The sequence below is a fragment of the Ruditapes philippinarum genome, unplaced genomic scaffold (assembly GCF_026571515.1).
Source record: "Ruditapes philippinarum isolate M1 unplaced genomic scaffold, ASM2657151v2 ctg3932_1_1_1_1, whole genome shotgun sequence".
In the NCBI taxonomy this organism is placed as follows: domain Eukaryota; kingdom Metazoa; phylum Mollusca; class Bivalvia; order Venerida; family Veneridae; genus Ruditapes; species Ruditapes philippinarum.
The window spans coordinates 8,261-29,309 of record NW_026861036.1 but is presented as its reverse complement, the minus strand read 5'-3'; the positions used below and the strand labels follow the sequence as shown (position 1 = coordinate 29,309).

The 21,049-nt window shown below is 34.0% G+C and overlaps 1 protein-coding gene across 2 annotated transcripts; it reads left to right on the top strand.

Moving 5' to 3' along the window:
• The first annotated feature begins 2,638 nt into the window (after nt 1-2,638).
• On the top strand, nt 2,639-20,656 carry LOC132714323 (A disintegrin and metalloproteinase with thrombospondin motifs adt-2-like). 2 transcript variants are annotated; one of them, XM_060697165.1, is made up of 9 exons: nt 2,639-2,760; nt 4,566-4,607; nt 4,851-4,930; nt 6,771-6,839; nt 8,568-8,703; nt 9,815-9,937; nt 10,434-10,604; nt 19,728-19,913; nt 20,248-20,656. In XM_060697165.1, exons 1-9 carry the CDS (start codon nt 2,733-2,735, stop codon nt 20,628-20,630), a joined length of 1,218 nt encoding a protein of 405 aa, XP_060553148.1. In that variant the 5' UTR covers nt 2,639-2,732; the 3' UTR covers nt 20,631-20,656. The 2 variants fall into 2 exon arrangements, with proteins under 2 accessions (XP_060553148.1, XP_060553146.1); XM_060697163.1 differs by having other exon boundaries at nt 20,242-20,655.
• The last annotated feature ends 393 nt before the right edge of the window (nt 20,657-21,049 follow it).

The window sequence follows — 21,049 nt, the reverse complement described above, 5'->3', positions numbered from 1 at the left end:
ATTTTACAACATCAACCCGGCCATTATATTATCTTTTTGACTTAAGTGAGAAAAAAACCCAAAAATTCATTGAAATCTAAAAAGGTTTAAGCAAATTTCCTATGATGCCCAAAAATCTCAAATAATACACTAATTATTCACTAAAATTGGGATAATTTTACACAATTATAACCTCCTAGGAAACAAAACAAATTAAGTTAACCAACATAAATCCCTTATATTAAATAACAGGAACATATAAATGACGAAAACCCCAACAAAATTCACTAAAAAATAACAAGGCCTTGGCTAATTTCCTATGATTCCTAATTTTCTGATTTCCCAGTCCAAGGGAGAGAACTAATCATTCTTGTACTAAATTTTTATCAGATTGTTACTTTAACCTAAACACATTAGGATAGACCAAATCTAAATCATAATATGTTTTTAATGGCTTCTCGGAATAAAACCAATCAAGAATTAGCTAAAACATGCAATAGAATAGATTATACAGTCAAATATATATAAAACAACCAAATAATACGAGTTATCTACTCTCCCCTTTGAAATAAACAATAAATAGCTTATAAATATCTTCTATTTTTCAAATTTTCTGTATTATTGTACTGTTAATATAAGAGATATAATGAATATAGCATATAATTATTTGGGTTAGATATTAAACTATCTTTGATCAATTTGTACAATTTTCCATCATTTTTCATGTAATTAGACCTATATAGCATATGAGAATCCTAATCTATCCCAAACATTTTAATATAAATGACTGATTTGGGTAAGGTGGGGGTTCAGAGAAATCCTGTGCTTTCCTTCAGGTCCATGTTTTATCAGGGAGGGGGATACTTGTATCCTACGTTGCTGGGGAGGGGTTCTGGTTGACTCCAGGTTCCTTTGCTAATCCAAAATAAAAATGAAATATACCATATATATCAAATAATAAATATCAATTTTCTAAAACAATTTCTAATAAAAAATAGATTGGGGCGGGTTGACCTGAGCGTGTGGACTGGCCAAACATCAGGATAAAACCCGTCCCCAGGCTGTTTTAATATCAAATTCTTATTACTTCCAAATAATTGAGATATAGATAACAAAGGTGAACGTCGCATGGCCATGACTTACACTATACCCCCGTTCCCCTTCAACAACCCAAAACCCTTAAACGTCATCCAAACATCATAAGTATTGACAAAAATAAATTTTATGAAAAAAAAAATTTATGACTCTAAAAAATTGATGAATATATGCGCTGATAATTGAGATGCTAGTGATATTTCTATGCAAAATGAAAGTAGAGTAAAATACCTTTATAATTTTTTAGAGTCATAAATTTTTTTTTTCATAAAATTTATTTTTGTCAATACTTATGATGTTTGGATGATGTTTGTATACATACATATTTATTTATATATATTTAATGCACAAATCAGTGAAAATTCAATAATTTAACCTTCAAGGTCAAGGTCATAAAAGAGCCAAAGTCAATTTAAGTTTGATAAACATGAAGGTATTGTCCTTAAGAATGTTCTGTTTTAATATGAAGTCAATTCATTCAATAATAGCAAAGTCACAGCCAGTTAAAGCAGATAAATGAAAATTTCAATAATTTGACCTTCACAGTCAAGGACATTTATGAGTGAAGGTTAAGGTCTGTCTGGTTATTTTAGAGGGCTATCCTTGAAGATTATTATGTTCAAGTTTGAAGACAATCCATTCAAAAATAACAAAGTAACAGCCAATTATAGCAAGAAACAGCAAAATTTGGACTTTGGGTATCGACCAGCATCGAATTTCATAAACTACTAAAATATTTGTTTGTAACTTCACAACCTCCGTGATTAAGGAGATGCAAAGCCACATGGCATGGTTTTTGAAAGAATTATGGACCATTTTGCACCAAAATAATCTTTTTTAGAAAAGAAAAAAAAAACAAAAAAACTATTATTTCTTGCTAATATCGAAAAAGTACGCACAGTTGAAGAGATAATAAAATTCATTAAAAATTCAAATTCTTTATTTCTTTCAGTGCATCATACATGATACAAACATGAGGTATATAAACAGTGAATATTTGTAAAACATGGCAAGTCATTTACAGAGACTAATCACAATACATAAAAATAGATTAACCATCTATTGTTTGTTTCTATTTTCTTGTTTCATTTCGTAATGTAATGATTCTTCGGCATAATTTATATATATTTAATACTTTTTTCAATAAACACCTGATATTTAAAATTATATTTTACACCGTGTTATTTCTAGTCTGAAATTACCACCAAATGAAGTCTATTTCATAGAGCCATCTTTTGGCATCTGTCATATATAATCACCTTACAAGTAAAGATTACACAAACGACAAGATCTATGATCTCTTGCTATATTAAATTACACATCGACTGTCTAAATTAACATGTATCGGATTTAGTATTTTCACTGTTAAGGGTTTATTTGGCTTTATTTGTCTGATGTAGTAGAACTGATAAATAATGCTTCGTATCAGCAGACTTTACAATGTCTTATTGCTGATGTTCAAGGACATGATGCCAAATAAAGGATCACTATCTCATCTTATTATGTAGGCCATAGGGCACTCCCAATAATATGTCACACTAATGATCTGAACTTGTTTAATATTCATTGACCGATAAAAAGGTTGTCGGAGCGAATAAGAATTCTGTACAGCCAAAGGTTTGCTATCAGTAGGGTGTACTTTCCAAAGGAGAGACAATATGATTACATATAGATCTTATTATTTTGGTAAGTAAGGGTTTAATTATAAATATATAAATTTTTACACACAAGTTAAATGATGATGTTGATGATAATAATAATAATAATAATAATAATAATAATAATAATGAATCACGAGCAATACCAATAGTATGAAATTAATATTTATATTGGCCAGAACAGATTTTGTTAAAAGTTTTACGAGTATATATTTACAACTCAACATTTGCTAAGATTCACCTTTTTCAGTCCTATTATCATCATATTTAAATCATATCGATTTGTCATGAACACCTTGCATGATAAACACGTGGAAAATCATACCCATGGAAATTTGGTGTCTTATGGCCATGTGCTTTTTCTTAAACCTTTACAAACAGCAATACTTCTCTCGTTCTAATGTAAAACTGTGTTCGAAATAAAAGAAAAACTAGGGCAAATCTACAGGTTAGACGTCGTCTTAGTGAAGATGAGATGAACAGGGGTATTGGAATGTTGAAGGCTGGCCGTTCACAAAGGCACGTTGCCCATGTCCTTAGGGTATCCCAGAGCGTTGTCTCCAGGACGTGGAACCGATTCCAAATGACTGGAAATGTCTTGCAGGGTCACGCCGGAGGTCGGGAACGTTCAACGACTCAAGCCCAGGACCGATTTATTGTCCTTCAGGCGCAAACGGTTCTCGAACGCTACGACCTTACGCAACGACTTCCACTGGTGTGCGTGTAAGCACGCAAACTGTTAGAAACAGGTTGCATGATGCTAGGTAGAGGTCATGGAGGCGAGCATTTCGCATTCCTTTGACACAACGTCATATTCAAGAGCGTTTGCAATTGTCGCAGATTCATGTCATATGGACGGTTAATGACTGAACCCCGATCCTCTTTACTGATGAGTCAAGGTTTTGTGTGGACTTCACGGACAGACTGGCTAGGGTTTGGAGAAGTCCGAATAAACGCTTAGCTCCAGCATGCGTTGCAGAACACAACCGTTTTGGCGGGGGCTCAGTCATGGTGTGGACTGGAATAAGTGCTCAGGGAAAAACGGACCTAACATCATTGAAAACGGTACACTGACGGCAGTAAGGTACGTTAATGAAATCTAAGACGTCCATGTACGCACGTACGCTGGCGCAGTCGGCCCTGATTTCATTCTTATGAATGACTACGCCCGTACACATAGAGCCCACATCACAAACCGGTGTCTTGAGGCGACAACTATAGTCCGCATGGATTGGCCAGCGAGGTCCCCGGATTTAAATCTAATTGAGCATGCTTAGGATATGCTGCAGAAAGCCATTTTTCACGGCACGTCCAACCGACAATAGTTCAGGGGCTAAGGCATGCAATCATAGAGGAATGGGCCAAGATTCCTTATCACAAGGTCCGCAGGCTCATCAGCACCATGCGGCGGCGATGTCAGTCCGTAATTAAATGCCCGCGGACACCATACTCGGTATTAAAACACCCTACGCCAAACCATTTCTTGATTTGCAAGATTTCTTTTATCCACTATATGATCTCCAAAATGTTGATTTTAGTCCAGCATACTTGTTCCGCAACAGGCACACGTCAAGGAACACTTCCATTGTCATTATTTTCATAAAATCAATTCCTGACTAATTATATTTAATTCCTTTTAATCAATTTTCACATTTATTACAAATACACAAGTAACGCACTGTAGAAAAAAATGATCCTGAGCAAATTTTGAGTAGTATATATTAAAATTGAACGAATACTTTGGTTTTTAATTTATCAAGTTCCATTTTCAAACATTTTAAAATGCACATTTATGCTACCTTATTTAATTTGTTTCATTTCTGATAATTTCAGCCTTGATGGTATTCATTTTCAGTATGGGTGCACGACATGTTGGTAAGTTTACTTTTTTATCATACACTTTTCTTGTCTTTTGCTCATTTTACAAACTTTGCATTATTTATGATTTTCAAATATTTTATCAAAACTTACAACAATTCTCAATGTCTTTTACACTTTTCTGGTAATTTTAGTTACTTTTTTATGCGTTGATAATGCTTAAACCTGAGTTATTTATTATATAATTAACCATTTTATGGTTGAAATGTACACTTGCTGTGAAATTTTGTACCATTTTAGACTGCCTGGAGTGTTATAGTTGTACCAATATATTTAATAAAGACAATTGCACACATACTGCAAAATGTGGATCTGGTCAGGTAACTACTGGAAATCCTGTTATTTGCTAACATAAAGTTCAGCTAGCACATTAGCTATATAAGAGGCATATACGAGGGTTGTTCAAAAAGTAATAGGACTGCAGTTCTACTGTTCACATTTTTTTAATTTACGTGCTTTATATTACAAGATAATTATATCGGAACATATCCTCTAAATACAGTGAAAAAACCAATAAAATATGTTTAAAAATAACGAGTCTGTGAAAATTTCAAATGACAAGGGGTACGCGACCCGGCGCACTCTAACAGCAGAATAAATGACGTTTATGACGTCGTAAAATAAAAACAAAAATATATCAAGCGTCATCCCTTCTGAAAAAAATCTCCCTAGTGTTCTTGGTGTCTAAATCATGTAACTTTACCCAGACCTCATATGTGGAGACGAAGCGAGAAAGAAAACGATCACATTCTCGTTCCACTCGTCGGAAAAAAGCCTGATAGCCGGCCACTCTCCGCTTTTTCTCGTATTCTTGTATCTTATAGTAATCAATATAGATAAAACAGGCATGAACTTATGATGTTAATGAAAAAGCGATTAATAGAATTATTTAACACATATGTACGTTCTTAAAACAATATGATTATGTAAGTAAAATAATAAAGATAGTTATCAACTGAAAAGTATATTTTCTTAATAGGAACAGCGTATCATTTTAAAAAGAAAATTGGGGAAAAATATTAATAATTACAGTTAATCATTATTACATTAATTTATTGATAACACATATTATCTAGTTAAATGAAATAGAATTTTGTTTGAAACAAATCATTTCGACAGAATTGAAACAATAGACCCAATGCATAAATCAAACATGCCGGACAGTTCGTGAACTGTTTATCGTCTATCATTTTGTAGCGCTTTTTCATTGGACGTCACAAACGTCCCGTCAATTTACCGCTATCATTCTCATCCTTTCTATTTGTGATCTCGTATGCGCAGTTTTTGAAAGTGCTTGCGCAAGCTGAATACGAGTATCCTGATAGCCGATTGATTGTAATGTGTTAATTTTATGTTTTCATATGTATCTGAATGAGTATCGCCAATTTGTTGGCAAAGTTTAACGATCGCACACATTTTCAGTTTTTAACGAACGTCAAACTTCCACATTTAACCTTATGACCAGTGCTGTTCAAAACTTGATGATTTAGCCATTTCATGTCTGAATGACGTTAAATTTGGGCATAATGTCACTTAAATATAATAAATTGTGTTTGCGGAATAAATGGGGGAAAAAAAGAAAATACATTATGAATAAAATAAAAGTTCAACTTAGTTTCAATAACTTTTTATGTGCTGCGCCGGGTGCGTGTTACCATGGTTATTAAATAACGTTTAGCACAAGAATTCAATAATTTTATGCTTAAATTGAAGAAAACATTTTTCGATCGTTGTACATATAAAAATATTCTAAATTGAATTGAATATGAAGATGCAAGACTCTTAGTCCTATTACTTTTTGAACAACCCTCGTATCTGTATTTTCTTTATTTGCTTGTTTTTTGTTGTTGTTTTTTTTAACTGAATTTTGTATCTTTTTTAACAAATATCTGTGATATATTTTATTACTATACTTATAGTTTGTCTAATGATCAATGTGATAATTAAGTGTTAAACTGTTAGCAGATATCTGCCACTATAATGAACATACAAATATTTTCCTAAAAACATAAATTACTTTTTTTTCGCAATGACCGGTTTCATTTTTTACATACATGTATATTCGTTTAACGTAAGCTAGTTTTTAAAAGCTCAACGTGTGTCAACAAATTAACGTTAATACCAGAAAGAAATAACGATTTTGCAAACTAAATGTTTCAGTTGTGTTACCAAGACTCATCTGACATCGGACAATCTCCGGCATACAATTTAGGATGCATCGACAAACACGTAAATATATTTCTATGCACGATGTTATGAAAGATTTGGTCATGAACAATACTGTTATAACTTATATTACATAGAAATAGATGATAATGTATATGAAAGGGGTGTTTTTGCGTATGAACGTATCTTACCTAAGCCTAGTTAGTGTATTGTATTTTATAAAATCTAATCAACAACTTAACATAACACTTATTGAAAGTGTTCAAATAAAAAAAATTCACTGCTATAAAAGCCTAATTATGACTTATAATTATTATTATAGTATGCGTTGAAAGGCCAAATAAGCGCTAACAAACTACCAATTTAGTTTTAAAAGTCCAAAAGTCCAAATAAGGACGATGGAAATTCCAATTAGGAGTTACTAAGTCCTATTTAGACTTTTTGAGCTTTTAATGAGAAGTTTAAAAGTACTAATTAGAAGTTACCAAGTTAAAATTAGGAATTTAAATAGTGCCAATTAGGCTATTCAAACTCCCTTTTATGAGTACCTTATGCTTCTCTATTAGATTAAAGTAATAATTCCTTATTAAAAGTTTTGAGTCCTAATTTTGCGAAGTTCAAATAAGGCCTTTGGAACTCAGAATTAGGTGTTATTTAGACCTAATTAGGGATAGCCTCTAAATTAAGGTTTAAAAAGTCCTACTTAGGCTTTCTAACTGTAAATACAATTTGTCGTATGAGGCTTTTATCACTTCGATTTTTGCAGGAATTTATGATAACGCACAACGACGCTTCAGTCGTACTCAGTGTGAAGTTGTTTTATCGTACTAATTAAAATGTTATCTGGCTGAATCAATTTGAATACATGGTATTCAACAAATGACACAATATGTGTTACAGTGTCCAATACAGGCGTTTATTCTACATTTACTAGATGGTACCTGTTTAATCCGAACACGATCAGACCATATTTGAAATATTTACGAATAAAAAATGGGAATGTACATGTAAATCTGCAGTTCGGAATAGACGCAGAAAGAAAGATTGTTTAGTATCTCAAAAGTCTTCTTTCTGCAGAGCAAACTGAGCAACATGTCTAGCCACATTTTTAGTCATATTTTGGCCGTCGGACCACCTAACCGGAATTCCTGGATAAGAAAAAAAAAAGGTTTTGCTATTTTTAGATTGGCGACCATTAAGTGCAGCAAAGCTGAACGTCTCGGTGATATGCACAACTAGACTTTGCACTGATCACTAATGTGCATTTCCCTCAAAATTCCGCCAGCTAATTGATATGTGAAAGCCGGACAAGGATTTTAAAGCTCTGGCGACCAGTTTGGACAGCAAAAATGAACATACCGGCTATATGCGTACTAATTAAGCAAAATATAAAAAGATTCTTGATCATATATTTGATATATTTAACAAGAAACAAGGGGCATAGTACTCACATTTATTTTGTTAAAAATACCATATATGGATGACGAGTAAGCAAATTATATCAAGTTGTTTTCGCCAGAACTTTATAATTGAGCCGCGTCATGACAAAACCAACATAGTTGGTTTGCGACCAGCATGGATCCAGACCAGCCTGCGCCTCCGTGCAGTCTGATCAGGATCCATGCTGTTCGCTTACAAACCTTATAACAAGTAGAGAAACTGATAGCGAACAGCATGGATCCTGATCAGACTGCGCAGAGGCACAGGCTGGTCTGGATCCGTGCTGGTCGCAAGCCCACTATGTTGGTTTTGTCATGACGCGGCTCATATGATTTTATTTTTATATTTAAGAAATGTAGTACGACAAATAGTGGTGGTGGTGCTTCACAACTGGTTGGTCGTGATTTACAGAAACGACAAACAGAGAGCTGTCATGAATGCTGTAGTACTGACAACTGTAACAAACATCTCTGTGAACATTTTAAACGTAATCTCTTTATACAGATAATATGTCAAAAGTATTGCAAGCATAATTTTTATTTCAATTAGGTCTGGATTAATTGATAGGTGGATATTACAAGAAAATTCCAGAGTACCAAATATTATAATTATACAGGTTAATCTCACTAATCTGTATCGTGTCTAAAATCAAAAAATTATAGAACATGTGTTTGTCTCCAGCATGATAGATTATTTTGATAAATGTTATATACTACCCCCCTACAAGATGGATTTAGTTCAAAGAGAAGTTGTGAGATACAATTATTAGCTTTACCCAAGAAGTTAATGATAGTTTTATTTAGACATCAAAAGGAACATAAAAAATTCACATTAAAAGATTAAGCAGGCCGCATGCACAACTTATGTAAGCCCATAATTAGATTATGCTTCTATTATTTGACAGCTTTGGCCATATTTCTTGCATATCATATTGGCGTTCCCTGAGATTTACCATTGCTGGAAATTTCATCTGGCATGGGGGCAGATGAGTTGGCATGCTTAGTATGACGTAATTTTAACGTTATAAATGTTAAAGTATAAATGTAAAAGTTGTATTTTGTTACGGATGTAGACATAATTTCCATGGAAAATTGTTTAATTAAAGTAAAGAGTTTAAAATATAATGTAATAGAACAGTTTGAAAAACATTATCTGACATAATATTGAATATCCGTCCTTCAGAACAGGGAACACGCCAATAGGCGGTAACGCGGCAAGCCTATGGTTACCTATGGTTTTTTTATACAAAATCAACATCATCTAGTCTTTGTAGACCACAATCACTAAGTTCCCACTAGAAATTTCAGTTTTCTCATACCCTTGTCTCGTACCCCATATCTTCTGAAAATCTCTGTCAAGGTCATATCTAATCTTGTCCCAGCCTTCATATCTTCACAGAAAGGCTAAGAAGGGATGACATAGGTTAAAATTCAAAAATCCTACCATAATATTTTAACTGATGCGCCTCCCAACCATAGTCATTATTGATTGTTCGTGAGTATCAATTAAGTGGAAGTTAATGAGATTAATATCATACTATTTATATCGATACCAAAATTTGCAAATGAATTCATATATACATATATTTTCCTTTTCAGCTGCTACTTGTATTGATGATGTGAAAATTGATTGTGGTTTCCTGAACACAGTCACAAATATATGTGCTGACATTCATCATGCGAAAACAATTTGTCCTAAGTTTTGCGACCTATGCTCTTTAGGTATGAAAAAAATAAAATACTTTACATTAATGACAGACGTGTTTTAAATATACGTTATAGACTCAAAATAATCCGAGGAAAGTTAAAGCGTACTGCTGCGAGTGTAAGAATAATAATTTATATGTTCTGTTGGGAAATACTAACATTAAAGTGACATTATAATATTTTTTCCGCTGTCAGATCAAGCTACATTAGCTATTTATATCGTAAAAGACTGTTAATTATAATGGTGATTGACCAGTAACTGATTATTCTAAATATCTAGAACTGCCTATAAAATGAAAAGACTGTCCCATTATTTTTAACGTGACAAGAATATTTATAGAAATTTCAATGGGTATTTATTGATTATTCGTGTGAAATTGGTACACATTCATTGCAAAATGTAAAGTTATACACTCTCGCTACTTACATGTTTATGTTCAAATGTCACTTTAATAGTGAAAATAATCATTAAGGTACCTAATGAAATGAAAAATAAGTTGATTTTCTACAGTTGACGGTATGTGGTCTGACTGGACAGCTTGGTCAACGTGTGACGTCACATGTGATATCGGCACACAGAGTAGAACAAGGACATGTACAAATCCACCACCATCAAACGGAGGCTTAAATTGCACCGGGCATGCGAGAGATATTAAATCGTGTCATAAGCAGCTTTGTCCTGGTATAAATTTCTTTGTGCAACTGTTTTACTTGTTAATAATCGATAAATTTTCAGTTATATTGTAACATTACCGTGTTGTAAAGTATCTCAAGTTAATAAGTCCTATGTACGAGATGAAAAAGGCGTAATTAGGAGTTTAAAAGTCCTACGTATGACTACGTAGGAGATCAAAAAGCCTAATTATGAGTTTATAACTCCTAAGCAGGACTTTATAAGTCCTACGTAAGACTTTATAACTCCTACTTAGGAGATAAACAGGCCTTATTAGGAGTTTATAAGTCATACGTAGGAGTTTATAGGTCCTACGTAGGACTTTATAACCCCTACGTAGGACTTTTAACTCCTTCGTACGGTATAAAAAAAACCTAATTAGGAGTTTGTATCTTCTACGTAGGACTTAATAAGAAATGCATACAGAATGCTTTGCAAATCTCAACATTCCGGAACTATGGAAGGGTATTAACGCAAAAATTACATCTTGCTTTCTTACGTTACATCGTGCTTTCTTACTTGTACATCGTGCTTTCTAACTTGTACATCTTGCATTCTGACTTGTACATCTTGCATTCTGACTTTTACATCTTGCATTCTGAGTTTTACATGTTGCTTTCTTACATGCACATTATGCTTTCTGCTGTGTGCGTCTTGCTTAATTGTATGTTGATTCGTTAATTTAACGATCATTATATTCAAATTTGTTGATGCTGGTATTATTAATTCAATAGACTTTAACTGCAATGTTTGTATTTGAGTCTATTGCACTAAGCTTGAATGAACGAATGTCATAGTAGGTAGAATGACGCATAGCCGAAAGCGAATGCAGCAAGCATAATACGACGCGACATCTAGTGTAATTATATGTGACACCCAAATTATGCTAACAGGTGGCGCTACAGTTATATTCTCGGTAAAGTCCGTATTGCGGTTCGGATTCAGTTTACCAAATTACGTCCCTTTGTTTTAAAATTTCCATTTCCATTATGGAGGAAATAAGGTAAAGATATATACTAAACGATTTAACCATTTTTTTGTATTTATTACTGAATTTCTGTGGGTCAAATTGTATTTCCAGCTGACAATGACATATTGGGCTGAAGATGCCTTTTTATGAAACACTTTGGCAGTTACAAAAATTATCATAAGAACTCCAAGACATATTTTGAGTTATCACAAGAATTACGGGACATTTGAAAAAACGGGTATAACTTTGTTAGCCGGGGCTTTATGTTTGCAATTTTGCATTATGATTAGGTAATTATGTATGGCAAGGATGAAGACTTGAAACAAACAGGTCAATACTTGCGAATTGGCAAATAATTTGTAAATTTTACTCAAAACTAGCAGATTTTATGCAAGAGGCGATGAAAAATGGACTATGAATTAGTTTTTGACACATAATACAATATGTAAGGCAAGCTTAATCATTTAACTTTAATTTAGCACCTAAAACTCACTTTTTAAAGATGAAAATTACCATTTTTGACGAGCGTTTTTGCAGTATATACAATAGTTTTCCGACGAACTCCGTCACAGTTACTACAAGAACTCCTTGACAAGTTATCATAAGAATTCCATCCCTCGTGTACACTTCTCCCCCGTGACCTGTTAGAATAATTTGGGTGTCACATATAATTACAATAGATGTCGCGTCGTATTAGGCTTGCTGTATTCGGCTTTCGGCTATGCGTCATTCTATCTTATGACATTCGTAATTCAAGCTTAGTAAATAGCCTCAAATACAAACAGTTACAGGTTAAGTTACTAAATTAATATACCAGATCAACAAATGAATAATAATTGATCGTTAAATAACGATATCAACATATAATTAAACAAGACGCACACAGCAGAAAGCATAATGTGTATGTAAGAAAGCAACATATAAAAGTCAGAATGCAAGATGTAAAAGTCAGAATGCAAGATGTACAAGTCAGAATGCAAGATGTACAAGTTAGAAAGAACGATGTAACGTAAGAAAGCAAGATGTAATTTTTGCTTTAATACCCTTCCATACGGAACGGTATATCGGCGATGGAATAAGACACTTAAACCCCCCCCCCCCCCACACACCGAGTTTTTAAATCTTAAATATTGAGGGCACCTTTTAATACAGTGTCTCTGGTTTCTGGTGTGTGAAGTGTCTTGGGGTGAGGTGTCTGTAAGCATTGGCGATGTATCCCGAAAAATTAATTGTTTCAATCCCTTCGAAAATCTTACCCGACAATAAGCATTTAAGTGTCTTAAATGTGAATATATCAAATTTCTAAAAGGTTTTAAAGATTACATTTTCAATACGAACTAGCTGAACAAAACGAGGGGGCGGCGGACATCAGCTTTTGGTTTCCGCTCAATACATTTAGTTTGCTTTGGCCTATTGACACCAAACATGATGTTTGGGTAACTTATATCATGAAGCACTTTGGGATTGCTACCTATGTGTCTGTGATCAAGGTCAATGTCACTATTACTAAAAATAGAAATTCAAATTCCGCTCAATAAGTTTAGTTTGCTCTGGCCTATTGACGTGAAACTTGGTATATGGGTAGCCTATATCAAGAGGCAGCTTGGGATTGTATCTCAGGTGTCTGTGGTCAAGGTCAATGTCACTGTTTCTAAAAAGAGTAATTCAGTTTCCGCTCAATAACTTTAGTTTGCTTTGGCCTATTGACACCAAATTTGATATTTGAGTAGCTTTTTATCATGAAGCAGATTGGGATTGCTACCCAGCAGGTGTCTGTGATTAAGGTCAAGATCACTGTTACTAAATATAGAAATTCAGTTTCCACGTACTAACTTAAGTTTGCTTTGGCCAATTGACACCAAACTTGGTCTGTAAGAAGCTTATATCTAGAGGCAGCTTGGGATTGTTGCCCAGGTGTATGTGATCAAGGTCAATGTCACTGTTACTAAAAATAGAAATTCAGTTTCCGCTTGCTTTGGCCTATTGACACCAAACTTGGTGTATGGGTAGCTTATATTAAGAGGCAGCTTGGGATTGCTACCCAGGTGTCTTTGATCAAGGTCAAGGTCACTATTACTGAAATAGAGATTCAGGTTCCGCTCAATAACTTGATTTACTTTGGCCTATTGGCACCTATCTTGATGTTTAGATAGCTTATATCAAGAAGTTACTCGGGATAACTACCCAGGTGACTATAATTTAGGTCAAGGTCACTTAATTGCTAAAAATAGAAATTCAGTTTTTGCTCAATAATTTGAGAAAGTTGAGACCTATTGACAGGAAATTTGGTGTGTGGGTAGCTTATATCAGGACGCAACTTGGAGTGCTACTGAGAAGTCTGTGATCATGGTCAATGTTTCTAAAAAATTTCAGTCTCCGCATTATAACTTGAGTTTGCTTAAACATATGGAAACCAAATCTAGTAATTTGATAGCTTATATCAAGTTGAACTTGGGATTGCTACCCAGGTCTCTGTGAACAAGGTCAAGGTCACTGTTGCTTAAGAAAAGAAATTCAGTTTTCACTAATAACTTGAGTTTGCTTCATCAAACTTGCTGTGTGGCAGCTTTGGATTGCCACTTAGATATCTCAGACATTCTTAGTGTGATTTATGAAAGGGATAAAGCTTTTAATAAATATAAATGTGATAGAAACTGTGATAATTAGGATTCATTTAAGACTCTCAAGAACAAAGTTCAGTATCTTGTTGCCAAAGCAAAAAAGGAATATTTTACTAATACACTTAAGGAGAACAAAAATTACTCAACCTCTTTATGGAAAACTGTTAAAAATCTTGGTTTGCCTTCCAAGAAGGGTTCATTTTTCAACCAGTTTCAAATATTTGTTTGAAATATCGATGATAATGTGTGTTTTGAAAAAAACTTATTGCTGAATCATTTAACAAATTTTATACAACAGTTGCATGTAAACTTTGTTGAAAAGTTGCCAGAAAGTGTGCAATAAATTTGGTACGAATTTTTGTTAAAACTTTTTAATGCCAAATAAGGGTGTTTTTGCAAACAGTTTTTTCTTTTTCCATTGTTTCGAAAGTAAAGTTCTTAAATACTTAACTTCATTAGGTGTCAAAAAAGCTACTGGCTTAGATGGTATACCTTCACGTATTTATCAGAGATGGATCCTCCAGTTATTGCTAGTCCATTTAGCTCATATCATAAAACTTTATCACCTTATCAAGAGTTACAAAGTCCCTGCATGATCATTAAATCTGCCAAGAGTTGTTCCCCGTCTATAATAAGAAACGACAAATTGTCTTGTTCGGTAATTACTGGCCTGTGGTCCATTTTAAATTGTTCGTACAATCTACAGACTTATTAGAAATGTCGAGTTCTATGACCAAGTGTTGAAGCTTATTTTAAGGACTAAGATCTGCCTTGAATATAAATTTCAATCAGGTTTCAGAAGTGGCTTCTTCTACTGATACTTGTCTTTGATTCACCTTACAGACTCTTATCAGGTATGAAAGCGGATAAAAGGTAAGTTGTTGTATGGTGCTGCTGGATTTCCAAGAAAGCGTTTGAGCGACAGTCGACCATTCCATTTCTTTTATGAAACTGGCAAGCATCAAGAGTCTTAGTATTGACGTCACTAAAATTGGTTTCAAATCATATTCATATCAGATATCGACAGCAGCTTGTAGATGTCTCTGGGACTTATTCTTCCAATTCCAAAATAAAATGTGGATGTTCCTCACGGACACTAATCCTTGGACCCCTTCGCTTTTAATTATATGTAAATGATATGTCAGCTCGTAGGTCAAAAAAAAATAAATTAGCTTTTGGTATGCTGATGATTTCTGGTATCCTTGTATTATGGTAAAAGTTTTATCTGTTGTTGAAAAGGCATTGACAGTGTAACTGATATGGAATTTGGTCAGCCAAATGGTTAGTGGAACACAATAAATGTCAGTATTGCACTTATATGGGTAGAAAACCGAAGTTCAATTATTTGGGTAACAAGGCGCAAAAATGCTAGCCGTCACAATCCTAAACCTGTATACCATATACCGTTCTGTGCACATCACATCCATTGAATCAACTTCAATCATATCAAGTATCCCTTGGGTATTACTATAGCACCACCTGTGCACTTTTGCTCCAGACCGAGTCTGTTCTTTAAGAAGGCCAAAACTCTCCGGTTGAATAAATTTCGTTTACCGCAAGAAAACAAAGTCCTCTACTCAGCCATACCAAGAAACTTCTGGTTATGTTCTCTTATTCTAGTGTCAACTATAGATACGCATGCTCTGTTTGGTATATCTAGGCTGTGAACACAGTCTTTACTAAAATAACGTTACACTTGTCAAAATTAAAATAAATGAGCAATTTATGTAACTTGACTTGGATTCAAGAGGCCCATATCGACCCATCCCACTTTAAGTCCCTTAACTGGTATTACCGGTCCACAGAAGAGTTGAAGCAGATAATGTAAAGGAGTGTCATGTTTTTAAGATATAAAAAATGGCCTGTCCCGGATAATATGTCTGAACACTTTAGTTTTCGCAAGAATTCCGTAACATTAATAATTATAGTACAAGACTTAAGTCAAAAGGAACGTGGGACTATTGTCTACCTAAGGTCAAAGGTCAGGGTTCTAAATACCCTTGCTTTCTCTGGTATTAAATTATGGAATGATTTACCCTGTATGAGTTAACAGAGTATCAACAGGTTACAAAGTTTAAACCGGTTGCCATCAAAAGTCAATCTTAATAGAACAGTATTTAATTTTTTTACTATGTTTTACATATTTCGGCTCAGGATTTTAAATTGTCTGTTAATTATCTTTTTACAATTTTAGTAATGTGTTTTAAATCCTTTCTGTAAACAGGAGTATCATTAACTCAAGATTTGACTGTGATATACATTTTTGTGTCGCCTCTATCTGTCCGTCTGTCTGTCTGTCTGTCCATCCGTCCGTCCGTCACAAAACTTGTCCGGACTACTCCTCATAAACTACTGGTGCAATTTCATCCAAACTTTACAGGAATGATCAGTACCAAGTCTAGTTGTGCATATTGTCAGCATTTTCCGGTTCAATGATTTTTGTCAGAGTTATGGCCCTTTAATAATTTTTAATTTTAAAGTTTGTCCGGACTACTTCTCTTATACCACTAATGCAATTTCAATGAAACTTTACAGGATTGATCTGTAGCTCAAGTCCTTGTGCATATTGCACGGGTTTTCCGGTTGAATGATTTTTGGCCGAGTTATGGCCCTTTGATAAAAAGGTGTTTTTTTCTGTTTGTTGCCAGATACACAAAAGCTTGTCCGGACTACTCTTCATAAACTACTGGTGCAATTCCATCCAAACTTTACAGGAATGATCAGTACCAAGTCTAGTTGTGCATATTGTCAGCATTTTCCGGTTCAATGATTTTTGGCCGAGTTATGGCCCTTTGATAAAAAGGTGTTTTTTTCTGTGTGTTGCCACGCAAAAGCTTGTCCGGACTACTCCTCATAAACTACTGGTGCAATTTTATTCAACTTTACAGGAAAACATGATCACAGTACCAAGATCTAGTTGTCACAACTGTCCGATCTGTCTCTGTCCGTTCTGTCACATAAAATTAGTAACCCTAACATGAAATTGGCCATCATGAGGCGACACATGTGATTACTGATCGCTCTTGTTATGATTTATTAGTATTTTTAAACATGATTATATTTAGGTCTGCCTCTCTATGTCATGCCGCCAATACAAAGGACCACAATGGAAAATAAGAGCTGTTTTGCCCTTTTTGTGTTATCCTTGGTTTTGGTGAGCATGTCATAGTTTTCTCGTATGTGATATAGTATTAAATAATGCTCATTATTTTATCCTATGTTATATTGTCAACTATGTATATGCTTCCTTTGCCGAAATAAATCTATCTATCTCTATGGGAGCAAGGCCAATTTCGTTTGCTTACAATAGAATTTCCAGCTTCTACTCAATAGCTTCAGTGCACTTTGACCTTTTGATTGATGTCACATCAAAACTAGGTCGTTGAAAACCTGGTTTTCGTCGCATTGGGCGTTTCTTGTTAATAATTAGGCTTTTCTATCTCCTACGTAGATGTTATGAAGTCCTAAATAGGCTTTTTTATCTCCTATGTAGGAGTTATAAAGTCCTACGTATGAGTTATAAGTCCTAAAAAGGTTTTTTTTATCTCCTACGTAAGTATAAGAACGTCCTAGGTAGGAGTTACAAAATCCTACGCAAGACTTATAAAAACTCCTAAAAAGGCTTTTATTAATCTCCTAAGTAGGAGTGATCTATTTTATATAGAACATGTTAAATTGGCACCAGGACGCTTGCGCAGTTTTGATCCAAATATTCTGGAAATTAGTCAGAAAGGTTTATTTGATGATTTCTATGTCAAGTTTGAATATGGGTCATCTCGGGTCAAAAACTACGTCACTAGCCCAAATATAGAAAAACCTTGCTAACACTCTAGGAGCTACGTTTTCAGTCCGAATATTCAGGAAATTGGTCAGAAATGTTGTTTTGATGATTTCTAGGTCAAGTTCGAATATGGATCATCTCGGGTCAAAAACTAGGCCACATGAGCTAAAAATAGAAAAAAACTTGTTAATACTCTAGGGGCTACTGTTTCAGTACAAATGTCAGAAAGATTGTTTTGATGATTTCTAGATCAATTTTGAATATGGGTCATCTAGGGTCAAAAGCTAGGCCACATGAGCTAAAAATAGAAAACACCTTGTTAACACTTTACGGCTACTTTTTCAGTCCAAATATCCTGGAAATTGATCAGATAGTTTGTTTTGATGATTTCTATATCAAGTTCGAACATGGACATCTCGGGTCCAAAACAAGGTCACACAGCCCAAATAAAATTGGATTGAGCCTTCATAGTCAGGTGAGCAATATGAGGACCATAATGGCCCTCATGGTTTTAGATATTATCATTCTCATTTCAAATGAGGTAAGGTCACACGCAGCGTAAAATCTGCTTTCCCAAGAACGCTTACAAGTTCTAAATATGGCGAAGTCGTGCAACAAGAGGTTGCAAACTTATAATTAAGTACTATTTTGAGCCATTCAGTATCTCCACAAAATATTAGATTTTATGAATGAAATTCCTTTCTGTTTTGTCTGTATACATCAGGTTACATTTACTTGGTTGAAATGTTGAGCTATATACAAGGGATTTTTCAGTTTATTTTTCTACTGTAAACTAGTTTAAAGAATAGTCAATCACAAACTTGTTTACCATAAATAGTACAAATATATTTACTTTTTGCAAGTTTATACTGCACTGTCGAACAAATGTAATGCTATTGTGTAAAAATGTATATTTAGTATTTTTGTACATATGTTTGTATTTCACAAAGAGTTTGTATACCTGAACCACTTTAATTTGCTCCTTTTTGAACATTGTTGTTGGGGTTCTTTTAGTTTATTGGAGTTAAAGATAATTATGTTGTTGTTGAGTTGAGTTGTTGTAGTTTTTAAAAAGTGTTTGATTTGCTTTTAGACTGGTGCTAGTATTATAGATATGATACATAATTCTATTTTAATTGATTTTATTATATGCTTTCACTTGGACTTAATTTATGCAAGAATAGAGTATGCAAGCATAGAGTTCTAAATGATAGACATTTTCAGCAAAAACGTGTTTAGACAAATTTCTGTTAAAACATAGTAGTCAAGTAACAATATCACCGATCATGTGGCCTAGTGAACCATGTATAGAATTTCGCTGCTTCTTTGACATCGGAACACCCGATTATTCCTAACTGAGCTTATCCGAAGACTGACGGAAAGGGCCGAGTAGTTGCGATTGGCAATTCGACCTATTCGAAGTGCTTACTTTCCCACCATTTGAACAATTAAACAAATCTTCAACCGCTGTAATAAGACCTCCCCAATGCTTCTTTTTAAACAAGCAAACTTGCATAGTAAGGTTATTACTTTCAGTTTACAAAATCGTTTCCGGTTTGAGGTCGCACCTGCTTAACGGATAGCAAATCTAATATCTGCGCGATACCGGGTTTTGTAACGGTAATTCGTGAATTTATCCAAATCTTAGGAAAAATACGCTTATTTAAGTATGTTAATTAAAATACGATTAGAGACTAAAAGAAACCTTTAAAATTGAGTCCAGTGACCTATATATATAATGTTAAAAAAATGTATTTAAGTGCACGGTGGATGGACATTGTGGGGAGACTGGGAATCTTGCTCTGTAACCTGTGACACTGGGTTACAAAAACGTCATCGAAATTGTACAAATCCAATTCCTGCTAGGTATGGGGATCATTGCTTTGACGATGCAGTAGACGTTCAACTATGCAAACCTGGACGGTGCTACCAGACCCAGTCAACAGGTAAATATATTTTGTGTATAATTGCATATAAATTTGAACAAGATATTAGATCATATTAAGCGGTATGCTTTTAGAACATCTGAAGAAATGCCTAGCTCAGATACAGGGATATAAATCAAGCGTGGTAATAGAGCTATACTCCAGGAAAACAGAAAAGGAGAGATATTGCATACTTTGTGGAACAAAAGGCTATCAATAATCCCATCCGTCTTTTATGAAAATATCATAATTCTATTTTATTTTAAAATTGTCATTTTATCTAATTCTATATAGGTTTCGGGCAGTCATTTTTTTTATCGATATCAATAATTTTCTTTCTTTTTTTAAGTTTCAGTTTCTTTTAACGCTCGTGATGTGGTCACAAGACATATGGGCCGGAACCAAAGAGTTATCTTCAAGAACATCGTTTTTAATGTAGGAGGCGGTTACAATAAAACAACCGGAGTCTTCACAGCTCCCGTGGATGGCACCTATCAGTTTTCCGTTCATATATGTAAACAGTCTACTTCAACACTTGATGTTGAGATCATGGTTGATGGAGTTTCATATGCTACTGAATCGTTGCGCATTTCGGGTGACTTATGCGGATCTGCTGATACGTTTGCAGTTCTCAGCCCTGGTAAACAAGTTTGGGTACACACATTATATCCCGGTAATAATGATTTTTTTGAGGAAACTAACTATTTTCGTAACACATTTACCGGAGCTCTAGTTTAATTATAATGAAAATAAGTTTTAAAAAAATTATCCTTTTGCAAATGGAAAAAAATAAACGTTAAAAAAATTATCAATGCGTTTTCTTTCTTTTTATTGAATCAATGATAACACGTGTCATTTAAATTCAAATCTAAATTATTCATTCCATTATATGTGAATACTCTTGAATAAATGAAAATGTCTGGTCCTTTAATTTCTTAATATATTTTATAGTAAGGTATATGAAAACATGTAAATTTAAACTAGACAAAACGTCTAACTCACTTCTTTAAAATTTGATAATTATTTTGTGTTTCAATTTTATGAAGGGAATCATCTTTTACTTTTTACTTTCTGGAACAAAAGAGAATAAAACGCTATAATAAATTCCAAAAGTCCTTTATTACAAATGATTGTACAAAGAATACTCAGTATTTATA